Genomic DNA, 21,383 nt, shown 5'->3' on the forward strand with positions numbered 1-21,383 from the left:
AACACGCCTGGCCTTTGGAGTAAGTCTTAGCTCTGTGTGGTATCGCAGCTCTTTTCCCCTGGGTACTGAGAAGAGCGTGTGAGGAAGGGAGGATTTTCCAAGGACACATTGATGTAACTTTGCAACCAGTTGTGCAAGCAGTTTCCCTTCTGCGAGCGCCCTCCATTCTCTCAGATCTGTTTCCACTGAGGTGTGGGGCTTGCTCAAAGTGTAGGAGTTTGGATGTGTGGGAACTGCTGGGGGCCCAAGCAAGGATGGGCAGCCAAGGGAGCAGCTGAGGTGAAGAAGCCAGTTCCAGGTTTGGGAGCCACTTCTGCACTTGTGAAGCCTCCTGGGGAGGTGTGTGGTCTGCCTGAGTGCTGATGGTGTAGGATTTCCTGTGAATAAGGATTTTTAGAATGTGCAAGTTATATACAGGTATACCCGTAGGAAATCGGTGGGTCACAGTGTTGTCGTGTCCTAATGGATGCAGCCCATAGATACGGTTTGCTTTCTGGGCTGCAAGTGCACATTGGAAGCTCATGTTGAGCATCTCATCAACCAACGCTCCCAGCTCCTTCTTTTAAGGCTGTACTCAATCCATTCTCTTCCCAGTTTATATTTGTGTTTAGGGTTGCCTCCGCCCAGATGCAGGACCTTGCACTTGAAGGGCCTTGTTGAACATCGCGAGGTTTGCCCAGGCCCACCTCTAAAGCCTGTCCAGGTCCCTCTGGATGGCATCCCTTCCCTCCAGCATGTTGACTGTACCACACAGCTTGGTGTCGTCAACAAACTTGCTGAGGGTGCACTCGATCCCACTGCCCGTGTCACTGACAAAGACGCTAAACAGCGCCGGTCCCAATACCAACCCCTGAGGAACACCACGCATTACTGATCTCCACTTGGATGTTGAGCTGTTGACCACAACTCTTTGAGTGTGATCATGCAGCCAATTCCTTACCCACCAAGTGGTCCATCCATCAAATCAGTGTCTCTCCAATTTAGAGACAAGGATATCATGGGGGATGGCGTCAGATGCTTTGCAAAAGTCCAGGTAGATGATGTCAGTTGCTCTTCTCCTATCCACCAATGCTGTAACCCCATCGTAGAAGGCCACCAGATTTGTCAGGCCCAAGCTGCCCTTAGTGAGGTCATGCTGGCTGTAACCATTCACCCCTTTATTTTTTCAATGTGCCTTAGCATAATTTCCAGGAGGATCTGCTCCGTGATCTTGCCAGGCACAGAGGTGAGATTGACCGGCCTGTAGCTCCCCAGGTCTTCCTTTTCTCCCTTTTTAAACATGGAGGTTATGTTTCCCCTCTTCCGGTCAGTGAGAACGTCACCAGACTGCCATGACTTCTCAAATACGATGGATAGTGCCTTATCAATCACATCCACCAGTTCCCACAGCACCTGTGGATGTATCTCATCAGGTTCCATGGACTTGTGTACCTTTAGGTTTCTTAGCTGGTCTCAAACCTGATCTTCTGCTACAGGGTGTGGTTGAACATTCTTCCACTTCCTGCCTTTGCCTTCTGGTGCCCAGGCTATGTGGCTAGAGCTCTTGCCAGTGAAGACTGAGGCAAAAAAAGCCATTGAGTACCTCAGCCTTCTCCATATCCTGGGTGACCAGGTGACCAGGTGACCAGGTGTCTCGTTTCCTTCTGGAGAGGGCCCACGGTTTTCCTTTTCCTTTTTGCCTTCCTTTTATCACCTAGAGATGGACCTCTAGAAGCTTCTTGTTACTCTTGTTGTCCCTGGCCAAATTTACTTCTAACGGGGCTTTGGCTTTCAGTCTGTGATCCTGTGAACAGACTCTGAAGAAACTCCTAGGAGAACGTGGATGGGGCTGACTCCTTTTACACTTTCAACGCAGAACAGCTCCAAAATGCTTGGGCCTGCCAAAGCACTGCTCTTTTTTGGCTTGGTTTGGTTATGGTTTAAATAGACTGACTCATTTGATCAAAAAGTCTGACATTCAGCATCCAGGTTCCTGCTCCATGTCATGGAAGCAGCCTCTTCATGAAGGTACAAGTTTCAAGTGGCTCTTCCAAAACCCTCACGGCAGTCAGTGGCATTTGCTGCTCTCCCCTCATCCCACAAGGCCGCTTATGTATCCCCATCAAGCATAGTTCATGTTGACCTCAGCACAGGTTGACCACAGTAAAGCTGTTCTGGGTATTCCCAGAGGTCATTGTGTCCTTTGTGTACCTCAAAGGCATCTTTGGGCCAGTGTCTTAGGCAGACAAGAGTTTCTCCCTGCAAATCGGTCTGAAGGCTCTCATTCAGAAGCTACTTGGGAGACTTCAAGCCAGATGGGAGGGCTCTTTCTCCAAAGGAGGAAGCAAGAAGCCACACAAGTGGTGAGAAGGTTTCTTCTTAGCACTAGAGAAGAGAGTAAGGGTGGACCTCAGAGTTTCCCATCTTTCTTCCCCCCACTCCAGTCCCCAAACACCTCAGTGGCCCTCCAACAGACTCCCTGAGTTGTGCTGGCACAGCAGACTAGACAAGGCAAGTCCCTCTGCTCCTCTCTCCCACTGGGCTCAAGGCACCTCCTCACACTCCAGGGGCAGGGGTAGGTGCTGTGGACGGCAAGGAAGGGCTTGCACACCAACTGAATACCAGCAAGGCTTTGATTGACTGCTGGCAGACCTGGTGCAGGCTGGCCGTGCCACCCTTACCCACATGTGGGATATCTGCATGATTTGCCCCATCCAAGCTCCTGTCAAGCATGGGGGGCTGTGCCACTTGCTGGGAAACGTGGCGGTAACAGGTTGGGTTTTAATGGAGGACCGCTGCCCTTCCCGAAATGTTGTTGCCACCATCTTGTTGCACAGGAACGCCAGGCATGGGATGAGGAGGGGGCTGGAGGCCAGGGCACACGAGGGGAGGCAGAGGGCAGTCACAGTGCCCAAGGGGCAGCCTGTCTCTCTGGGAAGCAAAATGGCCCGGGAGAGACACCCCCAGGAAAGGGGCCCCCAGCCCCCCTGACCATCCTCCTTCCACACGAGGGCCTCTTTCAGGCCGCAGAAGCCCCCTCCCAACACGGCCATGTTGGGCCTGGGGCGTGGCGCACCATTACAGAGGCTTCCTGATGTCACCAGGTCCCAGAAGCCCCCTCCCAACACGGCCATGTTGGGCCTGGGGCGTGGCGCGCCATCATGACGGCCATCACAGAACTCTCCCGATGTCACAGGGCATCTGCCCGCCCCCCTTTGTTCTGGGGCCTATATAAGCCCCTGCGCCTGGCACACCGCTAGCTGGAATCCTAACATCTCTAGCGACATCCAACCATGGTTGGATTTAAGAGAGCATGGATTGAAAGGTGCCCACCCTTTCGTGGGACCAAAGTGAATTGGGTCACCGCACCCAAGAAGGGCAGGCGGAGGAGCGCCAGCGGAGATGGAGCGGCCGTGGCGGTTGGTGTGGAGCCCATGGAGGTGGATCCACCTGTGGAGGAGGAAGAGCCCATGGAGGTGGATCCACCTGTGGAGGAGGAAGAGCCCATGGAGGTGGATCCACCTCCAGCCCATCTGGTGTGGCACAACACCATCGTGCCAGGGCTCCCACCAGCGAGGCACCACCATCGCCATCGCAGAACCGCCCGGACCGCTCCGTACTCCCGGCCCTGCCTCCGCCTCCGCAGATAGGGGGAAGAGGCCATCCCTTAACCATCACGCAGGATTGCCTGCACGATGGCCTCTTCTCCCACCCCCTGTCCCCGTCTCCCCGTCCCCCCTCCCCACCTCTCCTGGAGAGGTGTCACCCCTTCTGCACGGAGTCCCGAGCGCTGGGCAAGAGCGCACTCGGCTTCCTCTGGGCTGCTGCACCGGGCGACAGGAGAAGCCCTCCGAAGGCCACGCCTGGTGTGGGGTGTCTCGGTCCGAGGACCAGAAGGCTGCCAAGAGGTGCTTGAAGACAAACCCGCGCCCTGCATGGCGGTGCACAGAGAACAGCAGCAGATCCCTCGAAACGGGCACGCAGAGAGCTGTTCCTCTGCAGAAGCAGAAGCCTTCAGGCCTGCCAGGAAGCAGCATGGGAGTGCAGCGTAAAGACCCTTCAAGGCGCTTGGTTACCAGCTCTTCCCAGGACGGGGCAACAAACTGATAAAATAATCATAATAAAAATAATAAACAAAATACATAGCAACAACAACCACAAAAACAATAATAAAAACTAGTAAATCCACTTTCCTCTCTGATTTTTGGTGTCATTTTTGCGACTGCACTTGGGCTCCGGGATCCCCCTCTGGTCTCCCCCTGACAGGAAAGATACTGATGGGTGTGGAGTGGGCCCAGCCCAGGGCACATGAGGGAGTGAGGGGCCGGGGCACACGGCATACAAGGGCAGGCTGAGGGACCTCCTTTGGTCAGCACGAAGGAGAGAAGGCTCAGGGGTGGACCTGACAGCTGCCTGCAGCTGCCTGCTGGGAGGGAGTAGAGAAGATGAAGCCTGCGTCTTCTCTGAGGGGCTCTGTGGCAGAAACGTGAGCAGCACCAGGCCCACACTTGCAGGTGGAGACAGCCCAGGCAGCAAAAAGGAAGCGATTGTCCCCACAGGGGTGCTCAGACAGCTCTGGTGTCCAGAAAGGCTGCAGGGTCTCTGTCCTGGGGGTAGCTGACCTTGACTGCACAAGGCTTCCACTAGACCACAGTTCCCAAAGCCCCTTCCAAACTGGCCTTAAACACTTCCAGGATGAGGCATCCTCTAGAGGATGGTGAAGATTTGTGCTCCTTCTCCAATCGCTTTGTCAATGCCCCCTTCCCTAGAGAGGGATCCCAGCTGCCTGGCATGTAATACCAGGGTATTGGCTCCACTGTCCCAGCACCAGAGCAGCCAGGTGACAAGGTGCTCACCTGGACAATGAAATCTTTTTGCATATCTTGTAGCTCATCCTGGGACAGGCATTGGGTAGCTATTGATGTTTTTATGATATCTTCCTCTTTGTCTTCCTGTTCCTCTGATGGCCCAGCCACTTTGTAGTAGCCTGCCTGGTTTTCTTCTTCCTCCCCAGCCTGAGTAGGAGTTCCTCCGCTTTCTAAAATACCTGACTTTTTCATCCATTGTTTCATCTTGGATACAAGGCAACTGACACTGGCCCAGTTTGGTTCCCTGGCCCAGCTTTGGGGCCTGTCACAGGGCCTGAAATGGCTGCAGGGTCCGTTGCAGGGGTTGGAACTGCTGCAGGGCCCGTTGCAGGGGTTGGAACAGCTGCAGGGCCTGTCACAGGGGTTGAACTGCTGTTTCTTAGCTTTGCAGAGGCAGAACCTGTCTATTTCATTGGATCCAGCAAGGGGAAGTGCAAAGTCCTGCACCTGGGCAGGAGCAACCCCAGGCACCAGGACATGCTGGGAGTTGTCCGGCTACAAAGCAGCTTTTTAGGAAAAGACTTCGGGATCCCAGTGGACACCATAGCTAAGCTGACAGCATGTGCCATTGCAGCAAAGGCAGGTAATGGTATCCAGGGCTGTGTTAGGCAAAGCGTTGCCAAAGGGCTGAAGGAGGTGATCATTCCCCTTTACTCAGCACTGTTGAGGCCACAGTCGCAGTGGTCTGCGCAGTAGAGGAGTGATATGGAGCTACTGGAGAGAGTTCAGCAGTGGGCCATGAGGAAGACTGAGGGACTGAAACATCTCTCCTGTGAGGAAAGGCTGAGAGAGCTGGGGCTGTCCAGCCTGGAGAAAAAAAGTCTCTGAGAGGATCTGCCCAAAGGGCACTCATTGATGTATTCGAGAACTGCCCGAAGGGGGATCCAGGAAACTACAGGCCTGTCAGTCTGAGCTCGGTGCCAAGGAAGCTCATGGAGCTTGTTATGTCAAGTGCCATCTCGCAGCACTTGGAGGACAACCAGGTGATCAGGCCCAGTCATCGTGGCTTTATCAAAGGCAGGTCCTGCTTTACAGCCTGATCTCCTTCTACAAGGTAATGCGCTCAATGGATGGGGAAAAGGCTGTGGCTGTGGCCTACCTAGACTTCATTAAGGCTTTTGATACCATTTCCCTCAGCATTCTGCTGAATAAGCTGGCAGCTCAAGGCCTGGGCAGTTGTATGCTTTCTTGGATTAAAAACTGGCTGTGTGGCCAGGCCTACGTAGTTCTGGTGAATGGAGTGAAATCCAACTGGAGGCCGGTCACTAGTGGTGTCCCCCATGGGTCAGTGTTGGGGCCACTTCAATATCCTTATCATTCATCTCAGCAAGGGGATCAAGTGCACCCTCAGTAAGTTTCCAGAGTGCTATTCTGCAAGTTAGGCGTAAGTGTTGATCAGCTCGAGGTAGGAGGGCTCTGCAGAGGGATCTGGGTAGGCTGGACCATCATACACCTAATGCCTTTTGACCTTTTTTGTGCAACTCTTATCCCAGTCAACAGCCCTTTGAGCTTCTGGAAACCCCTCAGTACGGTCAGCAATTACACAGCACATCATGAACACACAAATGAGTTATTAAAGGTTAACAAATCCCATCTTGCTGCCAGTTTACAGTCATGTTTGCACACAGAACTCACTTTGCCCTGCTGTAAAAGTCACCTTTAATTCTCTTCATTACTTTTTAAGTATAAAACATTAAGGCTACAGGTAATTAAGATGACACCACAAGAACTCATTATGTTTTAACTGAGCTTCAGCAGTCCGCTTCCTAGAAAACACTACAAGTTCCTCCAAATAAACTTTGAGGAAACAAAATTTGATTGCTACAAAATAAGTCTGCCTTGAGTCAATTATAACTTGCACTTTACCAGTTATTTTGTACTCTTCGTGTGAAAAATTGTTAAGCGCTGCAGAGTACTGGTATTATAGCAGTGCCACCTGGCGGTTACCTCCTACCACTTTCTCTGTGTGCTGCTGATCGACTTTTTCTGGCCAGGCAGGAAGCTCTGGATTTCCACGAGGACCACCATTTGCCCGCAGCAGACGTCCGTGGCTCAGGCTCGCCCCGGGCACGGGCACTAACAAAGGACTAACAACGACATTTATATGAATGTATCAGAAGAAGACGCTGTCAAGTATGAGCAAGGAATTATCAGCATAACCCTTCCCCTATTTTTATCCTTCTGATTTCTCTTGAATGGTATATGCATCAATATACTAGAATCAACCCATAAAAGAACCATCCTTTGTGGTTTATTTTATTTTTATTTTTTTGGAAATCAAAGAGCTAAAAATATTAACCATGAACATCCCCAGATGACTCATTTTCGTTCCTAAAATACTAAAAATCATTCACTATCCCAGCTTCTTGCATCTCTACTGAAAAAAAATTCATGATTATTTTAAACATTTCAGTATTTAAATACACTACATTAGCATGGACCTTTGATTTGAGAAGTTATTTTACTTTGGCATGCTTTAGTATTATACTTCACTATAGTGAAATTACTCTTCTAAACATTCCTTTCCAAACAACCATTTTTTTTGAAGTATTAGATAATGTTTTAAATTTATATTTGTATTTACAAAAGCAGAATTTTATAATTCACTCGGGACTATCCAAAGAAATATCAACCAGCTTTGAGTATTTCACATGAAAAGAATTTTTTTTTATTTTTTAAATATTTCCATTTTCCAAGCAGCTATGACTTGCGGAAAACGGACTCCACAATCAGTAAGATTGTAAAGTAAGTATGTTTATTCAGTGCTGGGCAGCACGGGGGGGGGTAGTCCTGACACAGCAACTTGCCACAGTTATATGCAGCAAAGAGTTACATATGCATGAAGTTCCACAATACGCCTATACATATTCATAACCTGTCCCGCTTCATATTAAAATTAGTTCCAAGGAGTCATTTCCATAAACTCCTCCCATCTGCACTTGGGCAGTGTCTCCTGGTTGTGGTCGTTGGGGTTCGTGGGGATGAAGGTTGATGACTCTTCCTCGTCACCGCTAGTTGACCTCTTGTCTTTCTGCAGACTCAGTTGCTCCTTGGCTCTTGTCCATCCGCAGGACCAGTTTCTACCAGTTTCTTAAGATAGGCTCACACTCTTATTAGGAGACTGACCTTGGTAAGGGGCCCATGGCTTCTTGCTTTAGTTAATTTGCACAATGCACCATAGTTAGCAAAGACACTAAGTAGCATCCTAGCTTAATACTGTCAGCGCTCTATCTCTACTTGATAAGATTCTCCTAACTCCCTCTCTCAGCTATAGATGTATTTTACAGAAATAAATTGTTGCTTTGAAGAACAATAGGAGTTTCTAATTCTTTTGAATGCTAAAAAAGTATCTTCCAGTACTTCATAAGAGAAGGTAGGAGAGCCTAAATCAAAATTCAGAAGGCTGGTTTGGAGAGCAATGCCCAACAAAAAGACTGCTTTACTCAGGTAGTCACAGCTGAAATTTCTAGATCTGCCCTGTTCCACTTGCACACGGAAACTTGCAGAATGAGGGCACATGTTATCACAGGTTCAGCAGGGTTGATCTAATGAAATATATCAAAACTATTAAATCACATTGGTCTTATTTGGGAAATTGTGTTAATGGGGGAAAAAAATACCTCTGGGGCAATCTAGCACTGATGCTGTTTGTGGAAATGAACCAGGTGATGTTTCCCTGAGGGCATCTCAGCTTTTCCAGCAGGTAGGTGTGTCGGTCCCCTCCTCTCCATCCACACCTCGCCACTCTGTTCAGCAGTGCAAGGTGGCAGGCAGCAGTTACAGTGCTGCCACCTTCCTGTTCCAATGCTGGCACACTCCTTGTTTCTCCCTTTGGCACTCGGGCTGCCCAGGGATGAGCACCTTGGCAGATCACTTGCAGTTTCTTCCAGCACATACTGTTTGCCAGGCTTGCAAGAGACTTCTTTCCCTGGATCTCCTTGCATTTCAAAGCCAAACTAAGGTACAGAAACACCTTGCTAAAAAGCACTGCCTCCAGGAGATGAACAATAATACAATTCAAAAAATAAAAATAATAAAAAAAGAAGTCATGCAGATCCCTAGCTGTTTTGGGCTCCCTCCCCCTTGCAACATGGAAAAGAGAACTCCCTCCAAGCAAAAACACAACTGCCAGGCCTTTCTCCCACATGCTCACAGTGCATCCAAGCCCCCCTCTTTTCCCAACACTGACTAGTGCGAAACATCCACCAGAATAACATATGAGAGACCAAGACCAACCCAACATAGGAAATAAAGTAGCACTGGGAGCCCTCACCTACAGACCTTTCCCATATAAACCTGAAACATACATGACAAAGCATATATGGTTCAGTCAACAGCTCGGTGCGGTGACCTGATTTACTTGCATGGTCCAGAGAATAGAAAGAAAGCTGCAAAACCATATACCACATCCACGGGCTTCCAAGAGTAGAAGGCAACCCTAGAGACAACACAACAAAACAGCAAGGGAAGGGGAAATGAAAAAAACAACACATTTATCTCTGAAATTGGACATTGAGCATTAAGAAGTTATGATTAATGGAGTTATGATTTAGGTACTTATGCTTTTATCTACCAGAATCAGCACTTGCAGTTTCCAGAACATCAGTGATAGGGCCACTAACAAAAGCTGAGCACCCGTGGAGTTGAGCTAACCAGAATGCTTGGAGGCTTTTTGGAAGCACTGACAAAGCAGGGGTGATCAAGAGTGCACCCTCTGGGTGCAGAACCTTTCCCTAACCCCCAGCCTAACCCTCCCCTGTCCCAGCTCCATGCCGTCCCCTCGGGTCCTGTCGCTGTCCCCAGAGAGCAGAGCTCAGCGCCTGCCCCTCCGCTCCCCTTGTGAGGAAGCTTTAGCCTTTACAGACTTCCTTTGGACACTAACAGTTTTATGTCTTTCTTATACTGTGGCACCCAAAACTGCACTCAGTTCTTGGGGTGAGGCCACACCAGCGCAGAGCAGAGCAGGACAATCCCTTCCCTCGACCGGCTGGCAGTGCTGCGCCCGAAGCACCCCAGGGCACGGCTGGCCCTCCTGGCTGCCAGGGCACGCTGAGGACTCATGTTCAACTTGTCATTATGTCATTAAATACTGTAGTTATTATTTACGCCATAAAAATCCATGCTACCTTTCAGCAAGCTGGTGCCACTGCCTACCAGTGGCACTTGCTGATTCCTGGTACTTGGGGGGGGGAGGGGGGGGAGGCTCAGCACCCCCCCCGCAACGCCTCAGGGGCCGGCGCCTGACGGGGACCGGGGGATGGAGACCCTCGCCCTGCCATGGGGTCGCAGCGAAGGGACGGACGGAGGTACTGAGGGAGGAACCCGCCATCTCCCCGCCCCTCCTCAACCCCCCGCAATGGCTCTCAACGGCCATGCGCGTGCCCGCCTCGGAGGGGGGCGGGATCGCCCTCCTTTTCCGTCCGGAGCGATGGCGAGCGGGGTGAGGCGGTGTGCGGGTCCCCCGTCCCCCTCCGGTCCCCCTCCGGTCCCCCTCCATTTCGTGTCACTGCGCTTTGGCGGGGTCGCGCTGTGCCACCCTCACACCCCCCATCCCGCCCCGGCCCCCCCCGCCCCCCCCCCGCCCCAGCACCGGGAGGCTTCAATTAACAACAGAAATAATGGGATTTGGGGCTTTGGGGGGGCCTCGATTAGCAACAAAATTAATGGGATTTGGGGATTTGCGGGCTGAGTGCACCCGCGGCCGTCGCCATCCCAGCAGCCAGTTCAGATTTCTGTGGTGAAATCCCCAGCGTCGCGCCTGGTGCGGTTTTGCAGCGTTCAGCCAGGTAGCGAGAAGCAGAGCAAAGGGGATTTGGCCCCAGTTGGACCGGGAGCAATCCCTGCTTGCTCTGCTGGGGTTTATAAGGTTTCGGGCCTTTTTGGGTCGGCAGCAGTCGTTTCAGCGATTTTTGCACGTTGCTCTGCTGTTTGGGGTGCAGTGAGGCTGGTAGCCAGCTCTGGGGGATACCGTCGCGTTGTAGGACAGGAGTACCCAAACCACTGGGTGCTGTCCTGGAGTGGATCACCGAGGGTCTGCTCCAAGACAGGCGAGGCAGGGATGGCGTTCCCTGCTGGGGTTTGTACCAGTGAGGCCGTCAGCTTGGTCCCACGACTCAGCCGAGTGGCCAGCAAGAAACCATTGCATTTGCAGGAGAACATGCCCGGCAGAGGGCAAAGCCCATTTTCTTCGGCGGGACAGACCTGGAGCTGTGCTTCTTACAGCTGACATCTAGCAATGGCAGCTCCAGAGCCTGCTCTGGGCTACGTGGCTGTGATGCTGGCTCTTACAGCCACCCCGGGGCATGCCTGGCTGCTGATCGGATTGGGCTTCCCAATTCCACACGGTGCAGACTCTGCACCGTTTGTCTTGAAAAGCTTCCTGGGAGGTCAGGAGTGGTTGCAGAGCAGCCTGCTGGGAGCAGTGAGCACCAGTTTGCTCGCACAGAGCTGTGCGGGCTCTGTGGAGGTGCTAGCACACAACTCACTGCCAGAAACCCTATGGCAGGATCTCTCCAGTCCCTGTGCCCCGCTGTCAGGCTCTGCACACCAGCCATGTGTGTGCACATGTTCTTGTTGAAATCCTACTCAGAAGCCATCCTGTTATGGAACAAGAAGCCCACCTTTAATATGGGGGTCTTGGACTGTTACGTGAATTCCAGTTTGCTTTCCAAATTTCTAAACGAGCACTCTGTGCTCAAGGGCCACCTCTTACATGAATGCCTGTTTTATTTTAAACCACAGTTTTTATTATGCAATCTCTCCATTCCTATTGTTCCTTTCACTGCAGTGTTTGTATATGTCCCAAACGGTCCTGGGTTTATTATACTTTTGCTCAATAAGAGAATAACATTCAAAGTTCAGATCTTGGTTTATTTACTCGGCTTTCTGGGAGCAAACGTAGACCAATTAAGCCTTTGTGCTGAAATGATGTAGTTCAGATCTGGGATTCTTTCCAAAAGCCAGTAGCCTTTCTCTCATTGCCTTGCCTGGTTGAACAAGAATTATTTTAACAGATGTCCTCTCTTTTTCTTGTTGATGTCTTTTAGGTTATTAAATGCAGGGCTGCTGTTGCCTGGGAGGCAGGTAAACCTCTCTCTCTTGAGGAGGTGGAGGTTGCTCCACCAAAAGCTCATGAAGTCCGCATCAAGGTAATTATATCAATCTTTAACTGTATCCATTATATTTTGGGAGACTGAGTATTAAAGCTGTTTACCAACAGAATACACATTGAATGGATAGCATTAGTTCATTAGTATCTCAGCGGTTTTACAGAGAAGAAAATTATGGTATTTAGATCTTCTGTTTATGGAAAACATTTTTGATTTCTGTTGGTCTCAGTCCAGAGCCTGATCTAAAGTTCATAGCTAGTCTTGGGGGTTGATTATTTCAAATCCGGGAACCCAGCCTGCATTGCGATGACTTGGATTACAGATTTCTTGCCTGAGGAAACAAGATGACATCATCTACCCCTTTCAACAGCAGGGCATAGTTGGTGGAATAAGAAAAGATGCACTATCCCCCAAATTTCCTTTTTTTCGAAGTGTGATATATACTTTGTGCTGTGCAAGGAGTGAAAGTATGCTTGCTGTATCACAAATGTTACTAGGATTGGCAAACTCCTATTGGCGATTTTTCTGAATGACCAACCAAAGGGTAATATTTAAATCTATGCTACTATTCTTCAAGATACCTCGGCTTATATATATATATTTTTATATATATATATTTGTATTTATTTACTTATAGATAGTTGCCACTGCTGTCTGTCACACTGATGCCTATACACTGAGTGGTGCTGATCCTGAAGGATGCTTCCCTGTGATTTTGGGTCATGAGGGAGCAGGAATTGTGGAGAGCGTTGGGGAAGGAGTAACAAAAGTAAAGCCGGGTAAGAAAATACCTGACATCTTACAAGTTTTCTGACTTCCTTAAAAGTGTGACTTTACTATAATGGCAACTGTCAAATTGGGCCACTCACTTGCTATATTGCAGGATATAATGTTTTATTCTGAATGTCTGCATAAATTTCTTTTGTCTGAGGAATAATACTAATCTATTCAATGTACACTCAGTTTAAAGAAAACTCCAGATTTCTTGCTTGAAATTGGATCGATATAGTTAGAAGATGTTTTTTTTTTTCAAATAAAAGTTGTTACCTGTTCTTTTAAACAACTTAAACAATTGTGTTACTATTGGTTTGAGGTTGTTTTGTTTTACAGTAAGTTCCTATTTGTTCTGGAATGATAAACTTCTGATTGTCTGTCTGCTCAGACATGAGAAAAAGTGTTTTATCTAACACTCTCTATAAATAGCGCTACTCTGGACTGTAAACAGACTGCAAAAAGAAATGAACAGTTTTAAATGAACAGTTGCTCACATAAAAGCCATACAAATTGAATAACTCCACTTCTCTCTTTATGCCTTGCTTGACTCAGTAATAGCCAGATTTTTATTTTTTTTTTCTCTAGGGGATACCGTTATCCCTCTATACATCCCCCAGTGTGGCGAGTGCAAATTCTGCAAGAATCCTAAAACTAATCTGTGTCAAAAGATAAGGTCTGTATGCTTTTTATCTTGACACACAATATAGTATTTGTTCAACGTATACCTGTTCTAGTTATCAAAAGGAAGAAAGTACATGTTTTAAGGAGTCAGACACTACTTTCCATTCTTCCTTAAGATTTCTTCTTAAATAAATCTGTTTCTTTGTACGTTTGTAAAGGTGTAAGCTGGTAGCTTGTTTCCACAGCTTTGAAAACATAAATGCTCTGACTCTATATTTAATCCATACTTAAAGGAAATACTTCAGGGAATTTAGCTCTTGCTGCAAACACTGAAGGCTTTGAGTGGTACAGAGTTATAGAGAGAGCTCTTTTTCCTTAATACATGCTTCTCTGCTGATTTTGCAGCTGGGTCCAATAAGCAATAGGGATGGTAAATCTCAGCCAGGAAGGATTCTCCATTGCTGGGACTGATATACCATTAATACCGTTTAATGGGTTGTCTCGCTTGCATGCACTAAGTGGATCCTAGTGGTACTTTGATGAGTCTCCGTAATCAAGGAGAATATTTGGCTTTGGTCACTGTCTTCAGCCCCCAGGAATATTGCATCTCCTTTCATTAACTAAGAGCTATCATTCATACCTTTTGCCTGTAAAGTTACTGTGCCCCAGTTTCAGCTGGAGGTTCTCTGTTTCAACCCAATTGTGCTGCCACTCTGCCAGCAACAGGCCATAGTAGTAATGTGACCGCTGTTTGGACATACTATTTAAATCACTATGAAAAAGTAAGTGTGATTTAAGCGTAGATCCCATTCTGAAGAAAACGGTCTCGCGAAACCAAAAACCCAGGGACATAACTGATGGCTGCTGCTCGAGGGAAGTAGACTAAAGGAGGCGAATGAAGATGGGAGTGTGGTACCGTGGCACAAGCAGTTAGCACTGGTAGCTAACAGGGTCAACGTGCTGATAAACTCCCAATTCTTTCCATGCTTCCTTGGAGGAATTAACAACATGAAGTGTTTGTTAGGAGACTAGTGTCTGATTTCTGTAAATTCATGGGTTTACTGGAATGTTCCAAAAATGACGGTGCAATTATGCGACTATATCCCTGTGCTACTTACACAATACTGTCTAGTGAGAGTAAGAACTGCTTAAGACTCTGACTCTACTTTCCTGTCTTTGCCTTAAGAGTTACTCAAGGAAAAGGACTCATGCCTGATGGTACCAGCAGATTCACCTGCAAAGGAAAGCAGATTTACCACTTCATGGGGACGAGCACCTTCTCGGAGTACACGGTGGTTGCTGATATCTCCGTAGCTAAGATAGACGCTGCGGCACCTCTCGATAAAGTGTGTCTGCTGGGCTGCGGCATCTCTACTGGATATGGGGCTGTTGTTAACACTGCCAAGGTAAAAGCTGTGGTTGTCTCTGGCTTTTCTGTGTAACTGTGCCTGAGCCGAAGTACACTAACAGTTTAGGGTCTAGATTACAGACTAGATACAGACTGTAGCCATGATGTACCAAATTTCTGGGTTTTTATGCTCTTTAGCTGGTGAAATTAAACTAAGAATTTCAAACTTCCACAAAGGGCAGATCAGGTCAGGAGAAAATTAGAGGGTGAGACAAAATCCATGTAGAAGATCCTGCATCTCTTTTCATACCAACTTCACTTTTCCTGAAATTACTCTTCCAACTCATCTTAATCTTGGTGCAAGTCATTCTGGTAGTTTTGAAGGTCAGGGTGAGAGAGAGAGACAGTAGGTCTCACACATGAGGCTAGGGCAGGTTACAGAAGTCAAGTCTTTGGGCAAAAAGGAAAGCCTAGCACATAAAGAGGTTTTCTATAAACTTTCCATAGAGTTTGCCTTATCTAAGCAATAAAGTCTTGTAGCCATATATATTTACCCCCACATTTTCTTCGTAACAGACTTGTGTTTTTCACTCATGTGGAAGAATTTTCTCTGTTGCTTATGGCTTTTTCTTCACCTAGGTGGAACCTGGCTCCACTTGTGCTGTCTTTGGTTTAGGAGGAGTGGGGCTGGCAGTTATTATGGGCTGTAAAGTTGCGGGAGCATCCCGGATCATTGGCATTGACATTAACAAGGATAAGTATGCCAAAGCCAAGGAGTTTGGAGCTACCGAGTGCATTAACCCTCAAGACTTCAAGAAGCCCATCCAGGAGGTGCTGGTTGAAATGACCGACGGTGGCGTAGACTACTCCTTTGAGTGCATTGGTAACGTTGGAGTCATGGTGAGTGAGCGCGTAACAGCAGCAACGGGAGGGAGGGCAGAGCTGGTTGCCACTTCGGTGTTCAGCTACATAGGAAACCGAGCTGCTTGCTTGTTACAGGAAACGCGCCATGCTATTTTTGTTTAAATAGTAGTGATAACTGCTGTGACTAAAAAGGACAATTTACATCAAACCCTAATTATTAAATTATTAACAATTTATTAATTATATAATTATTAATTAACTAATTATAAATTATTAAAATTCTGTTTCTTCACATAAGTTTTTCTGTCTTTGAAATCCTGAGTATTCAGCTGCTGAAAAATTAACAAAAAACACATAAAATGTATTGTACAACGTACAATATATAATTTACTTATAATTAATTTGCTTATAATAATTATGATAATTAACAAATGTAAAATCTCAAGGACTGCTCAGAATCTCCCTTCTCCCCCAGATAATGAATTTAACTTTTAGAATCACAGAAGTGTTGCTGAATGTAAGGCGAGGCTTTCGGGAATGACGATAGCAGTTCTAATTTGTCAGTAACATGGCCTACGTTGTCTCTGCTTACAGTTTATCCCAGCTTCTAGGGGAGTGGCTTTTTTGGAAGCCAGATGGGATATAAAAAGAGCAATCCTTAACAGTATAAGGAGTCTGAACCAATGGGAAACTTAACGTAATTGTCAGGGGATTTATTGTTCCTTAAACACTAATGTGGCGATTCATTAACTGGGGGAGAGGAAGTGCAACCTGTGCCAGTCTAGATAGCATAAACATTAGCAGTAAACGATCTGGTTTTGTCCCGTTCTTCTGTGAAGAGGGCTGCCTTGGAAGCCTGCCACAAGGGCTGGGGAGTCAGTGTGATCGTTGGAGTAGCTGCTGCTGGTCAGGAGATCTCTACGCGGCCATTCCAGCTAGTAACTGGGCGGACGTGGAAAGGGACCGCGTTTGGAGGTAACTCTTTTGGTTTGGGGATAAAAGTAATTTGCTCTGGGTTAAATGCGGGAAGGACATAGAATATTCCTACAGACCGGCTACAGATAAACACATTGAAATAAACACATGAAATACAAAATCTCATGTATTTCAAAGAGAGAACATAACCACCCGCTAGTCAGTTCTATAGCAGTGGTATAGTGGGATTGCTTTCTTATTAGCACAAGGTTTGGGATGCAGTAAAGGACCTGGTCTTTGGGGAGATGTGAACTCAAAAGATGTTTTTGTTGCTTAGTCAGTAAGCAAACTGCGGGCTAAAATGGGAACTTATAAAAGAACTTGAAAATAAAAAGCAACAAAGTCTTGATAGACTTTTTTTGCTGTCAAACCAGAAACCTGTTGAGACTTTTAAAGCCACAAGGGGCTGATAGAGATGCTAGTGCGTGCTTTCCCAGGTGAGGGCTGCTCTATGCCAAATGTGGAAATACCTAGTGAAAGGTTAGTGCACGAATGTGTCTGGATAATGTGTGCCCTTGCCAGATCTAGCTGCCCTCATACATTCCTTATTCACTGCCTGAGTAGAGCAGGAGTAACAAACACCACCAATCTCGGTTCCTTTTCACATTTATCAGATGATAACCCGTATAAGGGTTGTATGTTTTCCTTCCTCTTTGTACAGAGGTGGGTGGAAAGGGCAAAAACAAATGCACACTCACTGTCTTTCAGGCTGGAAGAGCGTAGACAATGTGCCTAAACTGGTGACTGACTACATGTCCAAAAAGATCAAAGTGGATGAATTTGTGACTCACACCCTGCCTTTTGACAAAATTAATGAGGCCTTTGAGCTGATGCATACAGGAAAGAGGTAATGTTCATAATGCTGAAAGGTGTAGATGTTTGTTGGTGGGACAGTGTCAAAATACAGGTTCCCTGCCCACTGTCATGTTTTAAACAGGTAGGATAAGAGCTGACAGGTACCATGCACTTTTATTCTGAGACAAATGCACATTCTCTGAGCTCCTAGCCGCATGCCAGAACAGAGGCAGAGAGTGAAAAACAAGCAACAATGTCTAAGGGAAATATGCAGGTCTGTAAAATGGATAAAGGGGACAAGCCAGTCTTAGCTTTCCATTTCCAAAAGTATTGCTTAAACATTCCTCCTTAAAAAAATAAATGTAGAGAGATTGAAGGAGAGTTATCACAAATACATCTTTACAAGTCATTAAGCTTTTAGTCTAATTTAGCTGTTAACTAAATAGTAGATTTCAGTGTATTTTCAAACAATTATTTAGGACAGATTACCAGCAGAAACAGTCACTTAGAATGATCTTCAAATATACTTTTTTTTTAATACACTTTTCTCTAGTTTGAACTGGGGTAGAACACCAACATGTCAAGTTTGTACTTCCTAATATGGCCAGATCGCTTTTACAGCAGCTTCTGCCTTCATTAAGGTTGACAGCAGTTTAGACTGTTCATACTGCAAACTTCTGCTATCCACTGCAGATGGTGAAAAACCTGCTGGATGCTTACTGAGCCTTGCTGCCCTCATAGCAGTAGAGTACGTAGCGGTTGTGATCGGCTTGCAGCAGTAGCACAAGGCTCAAAGCGTAGGGTATACTCATCAGAGGATATACTGGGTGACGCCTGTGAAGCCCTGTACAGATACAGGTGTGGATGTGCTTGAGGGAAAACAGAGACTACCTGGGGATGCTCTGGCAGGATTTGCATCTGCAGGTTAAAATCCAAGGCGAAAGGATTAGTCAGTTTTAACCTGAGAAATGTTAAAGTTTGTTCTGCTGTGTCAAGTGCAGGCCTCTTTGAAATAAGAATTTCATTGAGATGCTCTGTAACTTGTTGGAAATTCATAGACTGGCATAGCTACCGGTGTCCCTTAGAATAGAAACCAGCTTATCAGCAGTCCAGGTTGCATCCTTTTTCAGAAGGTGTTTTCAAGAAAGAATCAGATAGTGGACAAGGAAGTGCTCTAGTAAAAAAGACTCTTCCTACGTATTTACATGAATGCAGGAATCTCTGCCCATACTTTGGTTTACCTGCACGTGGGTAAATAGGTACCAGCCTTACTGCAAGAATCCACTACAGTCTTTCTGTTTGACCTCAGTCCATACTGATATTACAACTTCCTCAAAAATGACTTTCTCTGCTTTATCTGATACTTTATCTGATACTTTATCTGTGTTCCTAATTTGGATAAGTCAGTTAGCATTAACCACATTTGTACCTTTTACAAATTTGAAACACTGCATCATCTATGCAAATTTATTCCAGCAGTTGATCCCCTCACCCAGTTACAAAATCTTATGCTCATGCAGGAATAAATCATCAAAATGATTATGTCCTATGAAAGTAATAATGAAAGCTACTTAAAATTCTCCAAGCAGCCAAAAGAGGGAAATCCTGTAAATATTGATTTTTCATAACCAATATTCTTGGGTAGTTACTGAAAACTGACACACGTAGTTTGAAAAGGCTTACATTTTAAGTACACCTTTTTGGGGGAGGAACTAAAAATGAATAATGAGCATTTAGCAACACATTTTTAGGCAGGATTTTAAATAAATATTTATTATAGGTATAATTTCATTTTTATAAGAAGTTGAAGTTAAGTGAGAGTATGTCTCAACAGTGAAGGGGAGGGAGGGGAGAAAAAGGACATATTTGTAATTCTTTTTTTTTTTTCATTTTAAGCATTCGAACAGTCCTAAAGTTTTAGAGACAAACGTGGACCTTCCTGCCGGCCAGCCACATGATAACTGTCCTTTTATAATGGAGTTTCTGATAGAGGGTAGAATCAGGTAAATACAAACTCACCAGGACGAGGAAGATGATATGTTTTAGGGTGATCACGATGAATATTAAATAACCATTTCTTCTGAAAAAACAATCAGTAACCACTGGGGAGTGTTACATAATTAACCCTGATGTTGGAACTTCTATTTCTGTACCTGTTCCTCAAATTCAGTAATGCTTAACTCAATCTACTTAATAAAAGCTTATTGCTAAACAGAGTGTTGGAATTACGGAGCATAAAGACACTGAAGGCTGTGTCACTGTTTCATTCTTGTGGTTGTATATTTATTATAATAGAGGAAGAGCATTTTTCAGAGTCAGTAGCAAATGATGGGGGGTTCATTACACCAGGCAGTTTGCTGTGCACAGCTGTGCTGAGAAGCAGCACTCGTGTGCTGCAGCTGCAGTGCGAGAGGGGCAAGAACTGCAACAGCCCTCAAGCTTCTGAGGCTGTTCTAGGACTGTGAAGGATCCAGCTCTCCCTGGAAGCCACCTAGCAGAGCAGACAGGTTGGACGCATGACCTAAATGTCCAGGTGTACCTGTGTTTGCTTGGGCACTCAAGTCCCTGTTCTGCCTTATTTGCTATCTGGCTCCTTACGCTGGCTGCAGGCAGGCCTGTTCTGAAGATGAGAGCAGAGGAGCGCTCCACTGGCTTGCCTTAGTGGTGTACCCTCCAAGACTTCAGTAGCACAGAGAAAGTTTTGTCATTTCCTTAAACTTACTGGCAACTGAAGAAGCCTACCGACAGTACTGCAAAAACAAAACAAAAAAACAAATCTAACTTGGGATTGTTATCTTTAATTGGTCAGAAACAGAATCAATCCATTGAAGGAGGGAGTATTACTGTTAGAGCAGCAGTTTCCTCGTGAGGATCACGGGAAGAAGAGTAAAAGGCCTTGACTGAGGAAGGCTTCAGGGTGGGTTGTGGTGTGTGTTTTTGTTATTAGCGTTGTGTGTTTTAATTTGAAATTGCAGGGCTTTTTTTTTTTTTTCTCCCCTTAACTATACTTGATGTGACCCAACTGGATAGAATGTCTTAGCATCAAAACCTGGAAGAAGCAGCATGGCAGGTCCAGAAAAATGGGAGGGAGAAAACAGGCTGCAAACAGGTGGAAAAACTACCCCGTTTAAAATACGGTTGCATACATGAAAAGCCAAACATACTCATTAAGGGAGGGATTTCATTTCTTAAAGGGAGACTGGTCAAAGCAACTGTTCAGAAAACTCTCAAAGCAAACAGTAATCACGTTAGTGGTGAGAGGCAAATTTTCTTCTAATAATTGCCTTGCCCCAAGACACTGCTATACAACTGGGACACTTACATCTTTTCCATTTTATATTGGAAAGTTACCCTGAGAGCACTCTGAAAATAGTTGAGGTAGCTTTATTCCTAACTTCATTTAAGTCACAGCAAACAACAAAAATCTAATTCCTGTTGAATGTCTTTAAAAATTGAATGTTAAGCAACTAGAAGAAATAATAAGGGAATTTCTAGCAGGAAAGCAAAGCCCTCCCACACAGCAGTGAGGTGATTCTCAGTACCTCATAAGCTCCAGAAATACTGGCTGAGCATTAGAGAATTAGGTAAAAAAACCTTACTGTTAATAAGCAGTTCCCAGTAGGGCACTCCGTAACTACAGGGTTATATCAATACGGTATTAGCTCAGCACCTTCGCAAAACCACCCTCCCAACTGGATGCAACAGAACTAAAGTACGTGCACCGTAACAGTTGATCCTCTGGGTTACACATACTAAATCATGACCATACCATTATGCTGTCTGGATTACATTCTTACTCTGGAGAACCTGCAGCTTAGCCTGTTCATGGAGAGCTAGTTTTGTAACACCAGGGTAAGAAAACAAAGACGTTTAGCAATACAAGAGTTCAGTTCAAAGACTTAGTTTCTTCCCAGGCTGAAGAATTGATGTCCTAGCTGTTGGGTTGCAGACTTTTCAGACTACTTTGTTCTGCAAAGCTGTTGATTAAATGAAGCATCTTTGAACTAATCTCTTTGTAGTTGCTCGGCTAACAGAGGGATTCATTAACAC

At 46.2% G+C, this 21,383-nt stretch overlaps 1 protein-coding gene across 1 annotated transcript; it reads left to right on the forward strand.

Moving 5' to 3' along the window:
* Window positions 1-10,228: 10,228 nt before the first annotated feature.
* LOC310899335 (alcohol dehydrogenase class-3) lies at window positions 10,229-19,581 on the forward strand. The gene is made up of 9 exons (XM_083835604.1): window positions 10,229-10,287; window positions 11,894-11,995; window positions 12,594-12,735; window positions 13,316-13,403; window positions 14,538-14,757; window positions 15,339-15,599; window positions 16,403-16,538; window positions 17,247-17,385; window positions 19,230-19,581. The coding sequence occupies exons 1-9, from the start codon at window positions 10,276-10,278 to the stop codon at window positions 19,252-19,254; spliced, it is 1,125 nt and encodes a 374-aa protein (XP_083691730.1). The 5' UTR covers window positions 10,229-10,275; the 3' UTR covers window positions 19,255-19,581.
* Window positions 19,582-21,383: the final 1,802 nt, after the last annotated feature.

The sequence above is a fragment of the Anser anser genome, assembly GCF_964211835.1.
Source record: "Anser anser genome assembly, chromosome: 4".
Classification (NCBI taxonomy): Eukaryota; Metazoa; Chordata; class Aves; order Anseriformes; family Anatidae; genus Anser; species Anser anser.

Excerpts from the sequence above, each read along its gene's own strand:
- LOC310899335 (XM_083835604.1), top strand. Across the intron at positions 12,736-13,315 it reads AGTAACAAAAGTAAAGCCGG|GGGATACCGTTATCCCTCTA; the intron begins GTAAGAAAATAC and ends TTTTTTCTCTAG. Across the intron at positions 17,386-19,229 it reads CTGATGCATACAGGAAAGAG|CATTCGAACAGTCCTAAAGT; the intron begins GTAATGTTCATA and ends TTTCATTTTAAG.